The sequence below is a fragment of the Oncorhynchus keta genome, unplaced genomic scaffold (assembly GCF_023373465.1).
Source record: "Oncorhynchus keta strain PuntledgeMale-10-30-2019 unplaced genomic scaffold, Oket_V2 Un_contig_2589_pilon_pilon, whole genome shotgun sequence".
Lineage (NCBI taxonomy): Eukaryota > Metazoa > Chordata > Actinopteri > Salmoniformes > Salmonidae > Oncorhynchus > Oncorhynchus keta.
The window spans coordinates 120,001-134,692 of record NW_026284681.1 but is presented as its reverse complement, the minus strand read 5'-3'; the positions used below and the strand labels follow the sequence as shown (position 1 = coordinate 134,692).

The following is a 14,692-nucleotide window of genomic DNA, read 5'->3' as shown; positions in this document are numbered from 1 at the left end:
GAGAAGAGAGGAGGGAGGGAGAAGAGGAGGGAGGGGGAGAAGAGGAGGGAGGGGAGGGAGAAGAGGAGGGAGGGGAGGGAGAAGAGGGAGGGAGGGGAGGGAGAAGAGGAGGGAGGGGAGGAGAAGAGGAGGGAGGAGGAGAGAGAAGGGGAGGGAGGGGAGGAGAAGAGGAGGGAGGGGAGGAGAAGAGGGAGGAGGGAGGGAGGGGAGGGAGGGAGGGAGAAGAGGAGAGGAGGGGAGGGGAAGGGGAGGGAGGGGAGGGAGAAGAGGAGGGAGGGAGAGGGAGAAGAGGAGGGAGGGGAGGGAGGAGGGAGGGAGAAGAGGAGGGAGGGGGGAGGGAGGGGGGGAGGGAGAAGAGGAGGGAGGGAGGGAGAAGAGGAGGGAGGGGAGGGAGGGGAGGGAGGGGGAGGAGGAGGGAGGGGAGGGAGAAGAGGGAGGGGGGAGGGAGGGAGGGAGGAGGAGGGAGGGAAGAGGGAGGGGAGGGAGGAGGAGGGAGGGAGGGAGGGAGGGAGGGGAGGGAGAAGAGGAGGGAGGGAGGGAGAAGAGGAGGGAGGGGAGGGAGGGGAGAGAAGAGGAGGGAGGGGAGGGAGAAGAGGAGGGAGGGGAGGGAGAAGAGGGAGGGGAGGGAGAAGAGGGAGGGAGGGGAGGGAGAAGAGGAGGGAGGGGAGGGAGAAGAGGAGGGAGGGGAGGGAGAAGAGGAGGGAGGGGAGGGAGGGAGGGAGGGGAGAGGAGGAGGGAGGGGAGGGAGAAGAGGAGGGAGGGAGGGAGAAGAGGAGGGAGGGGAGGGAGAAGAGGAGGGAGGGGAGGGAGAAGAGGGAGGGGAGGGAGGGAGGGAGAGAGGAGGGAGGGGAGGGAGAAGAGGGAGGGAGGGGAGGGAGAAGAGAGAGGGAGGGGAGGGAGGGGAGGGAGAAGAGGAGGGAGGAGGGAGGGAGGGGAAGAAGAGGAGGGAGGGGAGGGAGAGAGGAGGGGAGGAGGGAGAAGAGGAGGGAGGAGAAGAGGGAGGGAGGGGAGGGAGAGGGAGAAGGGAGGGAGGGGAGGGAGAAGAGGAGGGAGGGGAGGGAGAAGAGGAGGGGAGGGGAGGGAGAAGAGGAGGGAGGGGAGGGAGAAGAGAAGAGGAGGGAGGGGAGGAAGGGAGGGAGGGGAGGGAGGAGGGAGGGAGGGGAGGGAGAAGAGGAGGGAGGGGAGGGAGAAGAGGAGGGGAGGGAGGGGAGGGAGGGGAGGGGGAGGGAGAAGAGGAGGGAGGGGAGGGAGGGGAGGGAGGGAGGGGAGAGGAGGGAGGGGAGGGAGGGAGGAGGGAGGGAGAAGAGGAGGGAGGGGGAGGGGAGGGAGGGAGGGAGAAGAGGAGGGAGGGGAGGGAGGGGAGGGAGGGGAGGGAGGGGAGGGAGAAGAGGAGGGAGGGGAGGAGGGAGGGGAGGGAGGGGAGGGAGGGAGGGAGGGGAGGGAGGGGAGGGAGAAGAGGGAGGGAGGGAGGGGGAGGGAGGGGAGGGGGAGGGGAGGGAGAAGAGGGAGGGAGAAGAGGAGGGAGGGGAGGGAGGGAGGAGGGAGGGAGGGAGAGGGGAGGAGGGAGAAGAGGGAGGGAGGAGGAGGGAGGGGAGGGAGAAGAGGAGGGAGGGGAGGGGGGGAGGGAGGGAGAAGGGAGAAGGGAGAAGGGAGGGAGGGAGGGAGAAGGAGGGAGAAGAGGAGGGAGGGGAGGGAGGGGAGGGAGGGGAGGGAGGAGGGAGGGAGAAGGGAGGGAGAAGAGGAGGGAGGGGAGGGAGAAGAGGGGAGGGAGGGGAGGGAGGGGAGGGAGGGGAGGGAGAAGAGGAGGGAGGGGAGGGAGAAGAGGAGGGAGGGGAGGGAGAAGAGGGAGGGAGGGGAGGGAGGGAGAGGAGGGAGGGGAGGGGAGAAGAGGGAGGGAGGGAGGGAGAAGAGGAGGGAGGGGAGGGAGAAGAGGAGGGAGGGGAGGGAGAAGAGGAGGGAGGGGAGGGAGAAGAGGAGGGAGGGGAGGGAGGGGGAGGGAGGGAGAAGAGGAGGGAGGGGAGGGAGGGAGGGAGAGGGAGGGGAGGGAGAAGAGGAGGGAGGGGAGGGAGGGGAGGGAGAAGAGGGAGGGAGGGAGGGGAGGGGAGGGAGAAGAGGAGGAGGGGAGGGAGAAGAGGAGGGAGGGGAGGGAGAGGGGAGGGAGGGGAGGGAGAAGAGGAGGGAGGGGGAGGGAGAAGAGGGAGGGAGGGGAGGGAGAAGAGGAGGGAGGGGGAGGGAGAGGGAGAGGGGAGGGAGGGAGGGAGAAGAGGAGGGAGGGGAGGAGAAGAGGAGGGAGGGGAGGGAGAAGAGGAGGGAGGGGAGGGAGAAAGAGGAGGGAGGGGAGGGAGGGAGGGGAGGGAGAAGAGGAGGGAGGGAGGGAGAAGAGGAGGGAGGGGAGGGAGAAGAGGGAGGGAGGGAGGGAGAAGAGGAGGGGAGGGGAGGGAGGGGGGAGGGAGAAGAGGAGGGAGGGGAGGGAGGAGAAGAGGAGGGGAGGGAGGAGGGAGAGGGGAGGAGGGAGGGGAGGAGGGAGGAGGAGGGAGGGGGAGGGAGGGGAGGGAGGGAGGGGAGGGAGAAGAGGAGGGAGGGGAGGGAGGGGAGGGAGGGAGGGAGAAGAGGAGGGAGGGGAGGGAGGGGAGGGAGGGGGAGGGAGGGGAGGGAGGGGAGGAGGGAGGGAGAAGAGGAGGGAGGGGAGGGAGGGGAGGGAGGGGAGGAGGGGAGGGAGGGGAGGGAGGGAGGGAGAAGAGGAGGGAGGGGAGGGAGGGGAGGGAGAAGAGGAGGGAGGGGAGGGAGGAGGAGGGAGGGGAGGAGAAGAGGGAGGGAGGGAGAGGGAGGAGGAGGGAGAAGAGGAGGGGAGGGAGAAGAGGAGGGAGGGGGAGAAGAGGAGGGAGGGGAGGGAGGAGGGGGAGGGGAGGGAGAAGAGGGGAGGGGGAGAAGAGGAGGGAGGAAGAGGGGAGGGAGGGGAGGGAGGGAGGGGAGGGAGGGGAGGGAGGGGAGGGAGAAGAGGAGGGAGGGAGAGGGAGGGGGAGGGGAGGGAGAAGAGGAGGGAGGGGAGGGAGAAGAGGAGGGAGGGGAGGGAGGGGAGGGAGAAGAGGAGGGAGGGGAGGGAGGGGAGGGAGGGAGGGGAGGGAGGGATAGAGGAGGGAGGGAGGGAGGCAGAGGGGAGGGAGGGGAGGGAGAAGAGGAGGGAGGGGAGGGAGAGGAGGGAGGGAGAGGGAGGAGGGAGAAGAGGGAGGGAGGGGAGGAGAAGGGAGGGAGGGGAGGGAGAAGAGGAGGGAGGGAGGAGGGGAGGGAGGGAGAGGGAGGAGGGGAGGGAGGAGGGAGGGGAGAGGAGGGAGGGGAGGGAGAAGAGGAGGGAGGGGAGGGAGGGGAAGAAGGGAGGGAGGGGAGGGAGAAGAGGAGGGAGGGGGAGGGAGAAGAGGAGGGAGGGAGGAGGGAGAGAAGAGGGAGGGGAGGGAGAAGAGGGAGGGAGGGGAGGGAGAAGAGGAGGGAGGGGAGGGAGAAGAGGGAGGGAGGGAGGGAGGAGGGAGAAGAGGAGGGAGGGGAGGGAGAAGAGGAGGGGAGGGGAGGGAGGGAGGGAGAGGGAGGGAGGGGAGGGAGGGAGGGAGGGAGGGGAGGGAGAAGAGGAGGGAGGGGAGGGAGAAGAGGGAGGGAGAAGGAGGGAGGGAGGAGGGAGGGGAGGGAGGGAGGGAGGGAGGGGAGAGGAGGGAGGGAGGGAGAAGAGGAGGGAGGGGAGGGAGAAGAGGAGGGAGGGGAGGGAGAAGAGGAGGGAGGGGAGGGAGAAGAGGGAGAGGGAGGGGAGGGAGAAGAGGAGGGGAGAAGAGGAGGGAGGGGAGGGAGGAGAGGAGGGGAGGGAGAAGAGGGGAGGGAGGGAGGGAGAAGAGGGAGGGAGGGGAGGGAGAAGAGGGAGGGAGGGGGGAGAAGAGGAGGGGGGAGGGAGAAGAGGGAGGGAGGAGGGAGGGGAGGGAGAAGAGGAGGGAGGGGAGGGAGAAGAGGAGGGAGGGGAGGGAGAAGAGGAGGGAGGGGAGGGAGAAGAGGGAGGGAGGGGAGGGAGAGGGGAGGGAGAAGAGGGAGGGAGGGGAGGAGAGAAGAGGGAGGGAGGGGAGGGAGGGAGGGAGAAGAGGAGGGAGGGAGGGAGAGAAGAGGAGGGAGGGAGAGGGAGAGAAGAGGAGGGAGGGAGGGGAGAAGAGGAGGGAGGGGAGGGAGAGGGGAGGGAGGGAGGGAGGGAGAGGAGGGAGGGGAGGGAGAAGAGGGAGGGAGGGGAGGGAGGGAGGGGAGGGAGAGAGGGAGGGAGGGGAGGGAGAAGAGGGAGGGAGGGGAGGGAGAAGAGGGAGGGAGGGAGAGGGAGGGGGGGAGGGAGAAGAGGGAGGGAGGGGAGGGAGAAGAGGGAGGGAGGGGAGGGAGAAGAGGGAGGGAGGGAGAGAGGGAGGGAGGGGGGAGGGAGAAGAGGGAGGGAGGGGAGGGAGAAGAGGGAGGGAGGGAGAAGAGAGAGGAGGGATAAGGAGAGGGGGAGAAGAGGAGGCATATCGAGAGGGAGGGAGGGAGGACTGATAAGGAGAGGGGAAGGAGAGGAGGGATAAGGAGAGGGGGAAGGAGAGGAGGGATAAGGAGAGGGGGAGGAGAGGAGGCATATCGAGAGGGAGGGAGGGAGGACTGATAAGGAGAGGGGAAGGAGAGGAGGGATAAGGAGAGGGGGAGGAGAGGGGGGAGGGAGGAGAGGAGGGATAAGGAGAGGGGGGAGGAGGGAGGGATAAGGAGAGGGGGAGAAGAGGAGGCATATCGAGAGGGGAGGGAGGGAGGACTGATAAGGAGAGGGGAAGGAGAGGAGGGATAAGGAGAGGGGGAGGAGAGGAGAGGAGGGATAAGGAGAGGGGGAGGAGAGGAGGGATAAGGAGAGGGGAGGAGAGGAGGGATAAGGAGAGGGAGGGAGGAGAGGATTGATAAGGAGAGGGAGGGAGGGGGATATTTCCCTGAACAGAACAGAAGGATGGTAGAGGAAGAGAGGAGAGGAGGAGGGAGGGAGGAGAGAGGGAGGAGAGGAAGAGAGGAGGGGGATATTTCCATTGAACAGAACAGAAAAGCCTGCCTGCCTGCCTGCCTGTCTCTCTGCCTGCCTGCCCGTCTCTCTGCCTGCCTGCCCGTCTCTCTGCCTGCCTGCCCGCCTCTCTGCATGCCTGCCGGTCTCTCTGCATGCCTGCCTGTCTCTCTGCATGCCTGCCCGTCTCTCTGCATGCCTGCCCGTCTCTCTGCCTGCCTGCCTGTCTCTCTACCTGCCTGTCTGTCCCTGCCTGCCTGTCTCTCTCTCATCCTGTCTCTCCTGCCTCAGCCCGTCTTGATGCTCTGCCTGCCTGCCCGTCTCTCTGCCTGCCTGCCCGTCTCTCTACCTGCCTGTCTGTCTCTCTGCCTGCCTGCCCGTCTCTCTGCCTGCCTGCCCGTCTCTCTGCCTGCCTGCCCGTCTCTCTGCCTGCCTGCCCGTCTCTCTGCCTGCCTGCCCAACTCATCTGCCTGCCTGCCCGTCTCTCTGCATGCCTGCCCGTCTCTCTGCCTGCCTGCCCGTCTCTCTGCCTGCCTGCCTGTCTCTCTGCCTGCCTGTCTCTCTGCCTGCTTGTCTCTCTCCATCATTATTTGAAGCCCAGTCAGCAATAGGAAGTATTGATGCCAGCTAATCTCCCACGTTTCAATGCAGAGAGGAACATAACATGAGAGGAGAGGGAGAAACACAGAAAGGAGTAGCAGACCTACCCTGGAAGGTCCTCTGTAGAGACATCGTAGCTGGTCCCAGGACTGACTCTGCTGGGGGTCCAACGTGGTCTCAGCAAACACCTACAACACATCAGCATGGATCAGCCACAACACAACAGCATGGATCAGCCACAACACATCAGCATGGATCAGCCACAACACATCAGTATGGATCAGCCACAACACATCAGTATGGATCAGCCAACAACACATCACATCAGTATGGATCAGCCACAACACAACACATCAGCATGGATCAGCCACAACACATCAGTATGGATCAGCCACAACACATCACATCAGTATGGATCAGCCACAACACATCACATCAGCATGGATCAGCCACAACACAACACATCAGCATGGATCAGCCACAACACATCAGCATGGATCAGCCACAACACATCAGCATGGATCAGCCACAACACATCACACATCAGCATGGATCAGCCACAACACATCACATCAGTATGGATCAGCCACAACACAACACATCAGCATGGATCAGCCACAACACAACAGTATGGATCAGCCACAACACAACACATCAGTATGGATCAGCCACAACACATCAGTATGGATCAGCCACAACACAACACATCAGCATGGATCAGCCACAACACAACAGCATGGATCAGCCACAACACATCAGCATGGATCAGCCACAACACAACAGCATGGATCAGCCACAACACAACACATCAGTATGGATCAGCCACAACACAACAGCATGGATCAGCCACAACACAACACATCAGCATGGATCAGCCACAACACATCAGTATGGATCAGCCACAACACAACACATCAGCATGGATCAGCCACAACACAACAGCATGGATCAGCCACAACACATCAGCATGGATCAGCCACAACACAACAGCATGGATCAGCCACAACACAACAGCATGGATCAGCCACAACACAACAGCATGGATCAGCCACAACACATCAGCATGGATCAGCCACAACACATCAGCATGGATCAGCCACAACACATCAGCATGGATCAGCCACAACACAACAGCATGGATCAGCCACAACACAACACATCAGCATGGATCAGCCACAACACAACACATCAGCATGGATCAGCCACAACACATCAGCATGGATCAGCCACAACACATCAGCATGGATCAGCCACAACACAACACAACAGCATGGATCAGCCACAACACAACACATCAGCATGGATCAGCCACAACACAACACATCAGCATGGATCAGCCACAACACAACACATCAGCATGGATCAGCCACAACACATCAGTATGGATCAGCCACAACACAACACATCAGTATGGATCAGCCACAACACATCAGTATGGATCAGCCACAACACATCAGCATGGATCAGCCACAACACATCAGTATGGATCAGCCACAACACATCAGTATGGATCAGCCACAACACATCAGTATGGATCAGCCACAACACAACACATCAGTATGGATCAGCCACAACACATCAGTATGGATCAGCCACAACACATCAGTATGGATCAGCCACAACACAACACATCAGTATGGATCAGCCACAACACATCAGCATGGATCAGCCACAACACATCAGCATGGATCAGCCACAACACAACACATCAGCATGGATCAGCCACAACACAACAGCATGGATCAGCCACAACACAACACATCAGTATGGATCAGCCACAACACATCAGTATGGATCAGCCACAACACAACACATCAGCATGGATCAGCCACAACACAACAGCATGGATCAGCCACAACACAACAGCATGGATCAGCCACAACACAACACATCAGCATGGATCAGCCACAACACATCAGCATGGATCAGCCACAACACATCAGCATGGATCAGCCACAACACAACAGCATGGATCAGCCACAACACAACAGCATGGATCAGCCACAACACAACACATCAGCATGGATCAGCCACAACACAACACATCAGCATGGATCAGCCACAACACAACACATCAGCATGGATCAGCCACAACACAACACATCAGTATGGATCAGCCACAACACAACAGCATGGATCAGCCACAACACAACACATCAGTATGGATCAGCCACAACACAACAGTATGGATCAGCCACAACACAACACATCAGCATGGATCAGCCACAACACAACACATCAGTATGGATCAGCCACAACACAACAGCATGGATCAGCCACAACACAACAGCATGGATCAGCCACAACACAACAGCATGGATCAGCCACAACACAACAGCATGGATCAGCCACAACACAACAGCATGGATCAGCCACAACACAACACATCAGTATGGATCAGCCACAACACAACACATCAGTATGGATCAGCCACAACACATCAGCATGGATCAGCCACAACACAACACATCAGTATGGATCAGCCACAACACAACACATCAGTATGGATCAGCCACAACACAACACATCAGCATGGATCAGCCACAACACAACACATCAGCATGGATCAGCCACAACACATCAGCATGGATCAGCCACAACACATCAGTATGGATCAGCCACAACACAACACATCAGCATGGATCAGCCACAACACAACACAACAGCATGGATCAGCCACAACACAACACATCAGTATGGATCAGCCACAACACATCACATCAGCATGGATCAGCCACAACACATCACATCAGCATGGATCAGCCACAACACATCACATCAGCATGGATCAGCCACAACACAACAGCATGGATCAGCCACAACACAACACATCAGCATGGATCAGCCACAACACAACATCAGCATGGATCAGCCACAACACACATCAGTATGGATCAGCCACAACACAACAGCATGGATCAGCCACAACACAACACATCAGTATGGATCAGCCACAACACATCAGCATGGATCAGCCACAACACAACACATCAGTATGGATCACCACAACACATCAGCATGGATCAGCCACAACACATCACATCAGTATGGATCAGCCACAACACAACACAACAGCATGGATCAGCCACAACACAACACATCAGTATGGATCAGCCACAACACATCAGCATGGATCAGCCACAACACATCAGCATGGATCAGCCACAACACATCAGCATGGATCAGCCACAACAACACATCAGCATGGATCAGCCACAACACATCAGTATGGATCAGCCACAACACATCAGCATGGATCAGCCACAACACAACACATCAGTATGGATCAGCCACAACACATCAGTATGGATCAGCCACAACACATCAGCATGGATCAGCCACAACACATCAGCATGGATCAGCCACAACACATCAGTATGGATCAGCCACAACACATCAGCATGGATCAGCCACAACACATCAGCATGGATCAGCCACAACACAACAGTATGGATCAGCCACAACACATCAGTATGGATCAGCCACAACACATCAGCATGGATCAGCCACAACACATCAGCATGGATCAGCCACAACACATCAGCATGGATCAGCCACAACACAACACATCAGTATGGATCAGCCACAACACATCAGCATGGATCAGCCACAACACATCAGTATGGATCAGCCACAACACATCACATCATGGATCAGCTACAACACATCAGCATGGATCAGCCACAACACATCAGTATGGATCAGCCACAACACATCAGCATGGATCAGCCACAACACAACAGTATGGATCAGCCACAACACAACACATCAGTATGGATCAGCCACAACACATCAGCATGGATCAGCCACAACACATCAGTATGGATCAGCCACAACACATCAGCATGGATCAGCCACAACACATCAGCATGGATCAGCCACAACACATCAGCATGGATCAGCCACAACACAACACATCAGCATGGATCAGCCACAACACAACAGCATGGATCAGCCACAACACAACAGCATGGATCAGCCACAACACAACAGCATGGATCAGCCACAACACAACAGCATGGATCAGCCACAACACAACACAACAGCATGGATCAGCCACAACACAACAGCATGGATCAGCCACAACACAACACAACAGCATGGATCAGCCACAACACAACACAACAGCATGGATCAGCCACAGACGTTGGTTGATTGGTTATACGGTTGATTTAAGGGAATAGATTAATTATCCCCCACAGAATCAAATAAAACACTCATCTATTAAACGTCTTATATGGGGTCTCTATAGGACACTATCCTCATCTATAGGACACTATCCTCATCTCTAGGACACTATCCTCAATTCTAGGACATTGTCCTCATCTCTAGGACACTGTCCCCATCTCTAGGACACTATCCTCATCTCTAGGACACTATCCTCATCTCTAGGACATTGTCCCCATCTCTAGGACACTATACACATCCCTCATCTCTAGGACACTATCCTCATCTCTAGGACACTATCCCCATCTCTAGGACACTATCCCCATCTCTAGGACACTATCCTCATCTCTAGGACACTATCCTCATCTCTAGGACACTATACACATCCCTCATCTCTAGGACACTATCCTCATCTATAGGACACTATCCTCATCTCTAGGACACTATCCTCATCTCTAGGACACTATCCTCATCTCTAGGACACTATCCACATCTCTAGGACACTATCCTCATCTCTAGGACACTATACACATCCCTCATCTCTAGGACACTATCCTCATCTCTAGGACACTATCCCCATCTCTAGGACACTATCCTCATCTCTAGGACACTATCCCCATCTATAGGACACTATCCTCATCTCTAGGACACTATCCCCATCTCTAGGACACTATCCTCATCTCTAGGACACTATCCCCATCTCTAGGACACTATCCTCATCTCTAGGACACTATCCCCATCTCTAGGACACTATCCTCATCTCTAGGACACTATACACATCCCTCATCTCTAGGACACTATCCTCATCTCTAGGACACTATCCCCATCTCTAGGACACTATCCCCATCTCTAGGACACTATCCTCATCTCTAGGACACTATCCTCATCTCTAGGACACTATACACATCCCTCATCTCTAGGACATTGTCCCCATCTCTAGGACACTATCCTCATCTCTAGGACACTATCCCCATCTCTAGGACACTATCCTCATCTCTAGGACACTATCCTCATCTCTAGGACACTATCCTCATCTCTAGGACACTATACACATCCCTCATCTCTAGGACATTGTCCCCATCTCTAGGACACTATCCCCATCTCTAGGACACTATCCACATCTCCAGGACACTATCCACATCTCTAGGACACTATCCCCATCTCTAGGACACTATCCACATCTCCAGGACACTATCCACATCTCTAGGACACTATCAACATCTCTAGGACACTATCCACATCTCTAGGACACTATCCACATCTCCAGGACACTATCCACATCTCTAGGACACTATCCTCATCTCTAGGACACTATCCTCATCTCTAGGACACTATCCACATCTCATCTCTAGGACACTATCCACATCTCTAGGACACTATCCACATCTCTAGGACACTATCCACATCTCTAGGACACTATCCACATCTCTCATCTATAGGACAATATCCACATCTCCAGGACACTATCCACATCTCTAGGACACTATCCACATCTCTAGGACACTATCCACATCTATAGGACACTATCCACATCTCTAGGACACTATCCACATCTCTCAGACACTATCCACATCTCTCATCTATAGGACAATATCCACATCTCCAGGACACTATCCACATCTCCAGGACACTATCCACATCTCCAGGACACTATCCACATCTCCAGGACACTATCCACATCGCCAGGACACTATCCACATCTCCAGGACACTATCCACGTCTCTAGGACACTATCCACATCTCCAGGACACTATCCACATCTCTAGGACACTATCCACATCTCTAGGACACTATCAACATCTCTAGGACACTATCCACATCTCTAGGACACTATCCACATCTCCAGGACACTATCCACATCTCCAGGACACTATCCACATCTCTAGGACACTATCCACATCTCTAGGACACTAGGACACTATCCACATCTCTAGGACACTATCCACATCTCTAGGACACTATCCTCATCTCTAGGACACTATCCTCATCTCTAGGACACTATCCCCGTCCCTCATCTCTAGGACACTATCCACATCTCCCATCTCTAGGACACTATACTCATCTCTAGGACACTATCCACATCTCTCATCTCTAGGACACTATCCACATCTCCCATCTCTAGGACACTATACTCATCTCTAGGACACTATCCACATCTCCCATCTCTAGGACACTATACTCATCTCTAGGACACTATCCACATCTCTCATCTCCAGGACACTATCCACATCTCCAGGACACTATCCACGTCTCCAGGACACTATTCACATCTCCAGGACACTATTCACATCTCCAGGACACTATTCACATCTCCAGGACACTATCCACGTCTCTCATCTATAGGACACTATCCACATATGTCCACATCTCTAGGACACTATCCACATCTCTCGGACACTATCCAAATCTCTCATCTCCAGGACACTATCCTCATCTCCAGGACACTATCCACGTCTCTCATCTATAGGACACTATACACATCTCTAGGACACTATCCAAATCTCTCATCTGCAGGACACTATCCTCATCTCCAGGACACTATTCCCATCTCTAGGACACTATCCACATCTCTAGGACACTATCCATCTCACATCTCTCCAGGACACTATCCACATCTCCAGGACACTATCCACATCTCTCATCTATAGGACACTATAGTAGCTCCAAAGACCTCCACTGTTGACAGGCTTCAATTAACAGTAAAAGAACAGAATAAAACAATCATTGTTTCCACTCTGATGATTTGGATCTTTTTAATAACTGTAAAATGCCAGCGCCTGAGGAAAAACCCATCAAACGTGACCTGCATGAAGATAGACTGAACGGCAACGAGGAACAAGAGAAAGATCATCTGTTTTGAAAAGTCAGAGTTATTTAAGATAAATGCAGGGTCGAAGTGACATTTACAACATTGACTGGAGGCTAAACAGGTGTGTGTGTGTTGTCTGATTGGTGAGATGACATTTTCAAACGCGGACAGAGAGAGATAGAGAGATGTGAGGGATTCTGGGACGGTGAACAGCAAAGCACTGATAGTGTGATGGATCAGAACGTGTTAATTCCCCTTGACTTCGTCTACATCTTGTTGTGTTACAGCCTGAATTCAAAACGGATTACATTGATTTGTTTTCTCTCACCCATCTACACACAATACCCCATGAATTATTATTATTTTTGTGTTCACACCTGGGTCAATACTTTGTAAAAGCACCTTTGGGGGCGATTGCAGCTGAGTCGTCTTGGGGATGTCTGGATCAGCTTTGAGTCGTCTTGGGGATGTCTGGATCAGCTTTGAGTCGTCTTGGGATGTCTGGATCAGCTTTGAGTCGTCTTGGGGATGTCTGGATCAGCTTTGAGTCGTCTTGGGGATGTCTGGATCAGCTTTGAGTCGTCTTGGGGAAGTCTGGATCAGCTTTGAGTCGTCTTGGGGATGTCTGGATCAGCTTTGAGTCGTCTTGGGGATGTCTGGATCAGCTTTGAGTCGTCTGGATCAGCTTTGAGGGGGGATGTCTGGATCAGCTTTGAGTCGTCTTGGGGAAGTCTGGATCAGCTTTGAGTCGTCTTGGGAAGTCTGGATTTTGAGTCGTCTTGGGGATGTCTGGATCAAGTCTGGATTTTGAGTCGTCTTGGGGAAGTCTGGATCAGCTTTGAGTCGTCTTGGGGAAGTCTGGATCAGCTTTGAGTCGTCTTGGGGATGTCTGGATCAGCTTTGAGGTCTTGGGGAAGTCTGGATCAGCTTTGAGTCGTCTTGGGGATGTCTGGATCAGCTTTGAGTCGTCTTGGGGAAGTCTGGATCAGCTTTGAGTCGTCTTGGGGATGTCTGTCTGGTCGTCTTGGGGAAGTCTGGATCAGCTTTGAGTCGTCTTGGGGAAGTCTGGATCAGCTTTGAGTCGTCTTGGGGATGTCTGGATCAGCTTTGAGTCGCCTTGGGGAAGTCTGGATCAGCTTTGAGTCGTCTTGGGGAAGTCTGGATCAGCTTTGAGTCGTCTTGGGAAGTCTGGATCAGCTTTGAGTCGTCTTGGGGATGTCTGGATCAGTTTGAGTTGGGGATGTCTGGATCAGCTTTGAGTTGGCCACTCAATGACACATTCTAGTTCTGAAGCCATTCCAGTGTTGCTTGGGCTGTATGCTTGGGGTCATTGTCCTGTTGGAACATAAATCTTCGCCCCAGTTTAAGGTTGTTCGCACTCTGAAGCAGGTTCTCATCAAGGGTTTTCCTGTATTTGGCTCCATTCATTGTTTCCTCTATCCTTACCAGTCTCCCAGTCCCTGCAGCTGAAAAGCATCCCCACAGTATGATGCTGTCACCACCATGCTTCACCATAGGGATGGTGTTAGACGGGTGATGAGCTGTGCCTGGTTCTCTCCAGACATAGCACTTTGCATTCAGACCAAAGAGTTACATTTCAGTCTGATCAGACCACAGGATATTTTGCCTTTCACAGGACTTGTTCTGCAAACACCAGATTTGATGTAATTTGTCTTATTCTCAGGAGTGGCTTCCGTCTGGCCACTCCCCCATAAAGCCCAGATTGGTGAAGTTCTGTAGAGACTGGTTCTCCCAACTCAACCATTTGGTTTTTTTGGTCAACTCCCTGACCAAGGTCCTTCTTGCCCGGTTTCTCAGTTTGGTCGGTCGGACAGCTCTTGGCAGAGTCTGGTTAGTTCCATATTTGTTTAATTTACCAATAATGGAGACCACTGTGCTCTTGGAAACTTTCAACACTCTACAAATGGTTTTATACCCTTCCACAGATACACTACATGATCAAACGCATGCTGACATCACATACTGCTCATCAAACATCTTATTCCAAAATCATGGGCATTAATATGGAGTTGGAACCCCCTTTGCTGCTATAACAGACTCCACTCCTCTGGGAAGACTTTCCACTA

The 14,692-nt window shown here is 54.8% G+C and overlaps 1 protein-coding gene across 1 annotated transcript in view; it reads right to left on the bottom strand.

Annotated features, from left to right (window-relative positions):
• Positions 1–14,692, bottom strand: part of LOC127922491 (vacuolar protein sorting-associated protein 8 homolog) — a 42,114-nt gene that overhangs the window by 9,648 nt on the left and 17,774 nt on the right. The window contains exon 4 of the mRNA XM_052506352.1: positions 5,737–5,817. Coding sequence (XP_052362312.1) covers positions 5,737–5,817 — 81 coding nt within the window. The remainder of the gene's footprint in view (positions 1–5,736; positions 5,818–14,692) is intronic.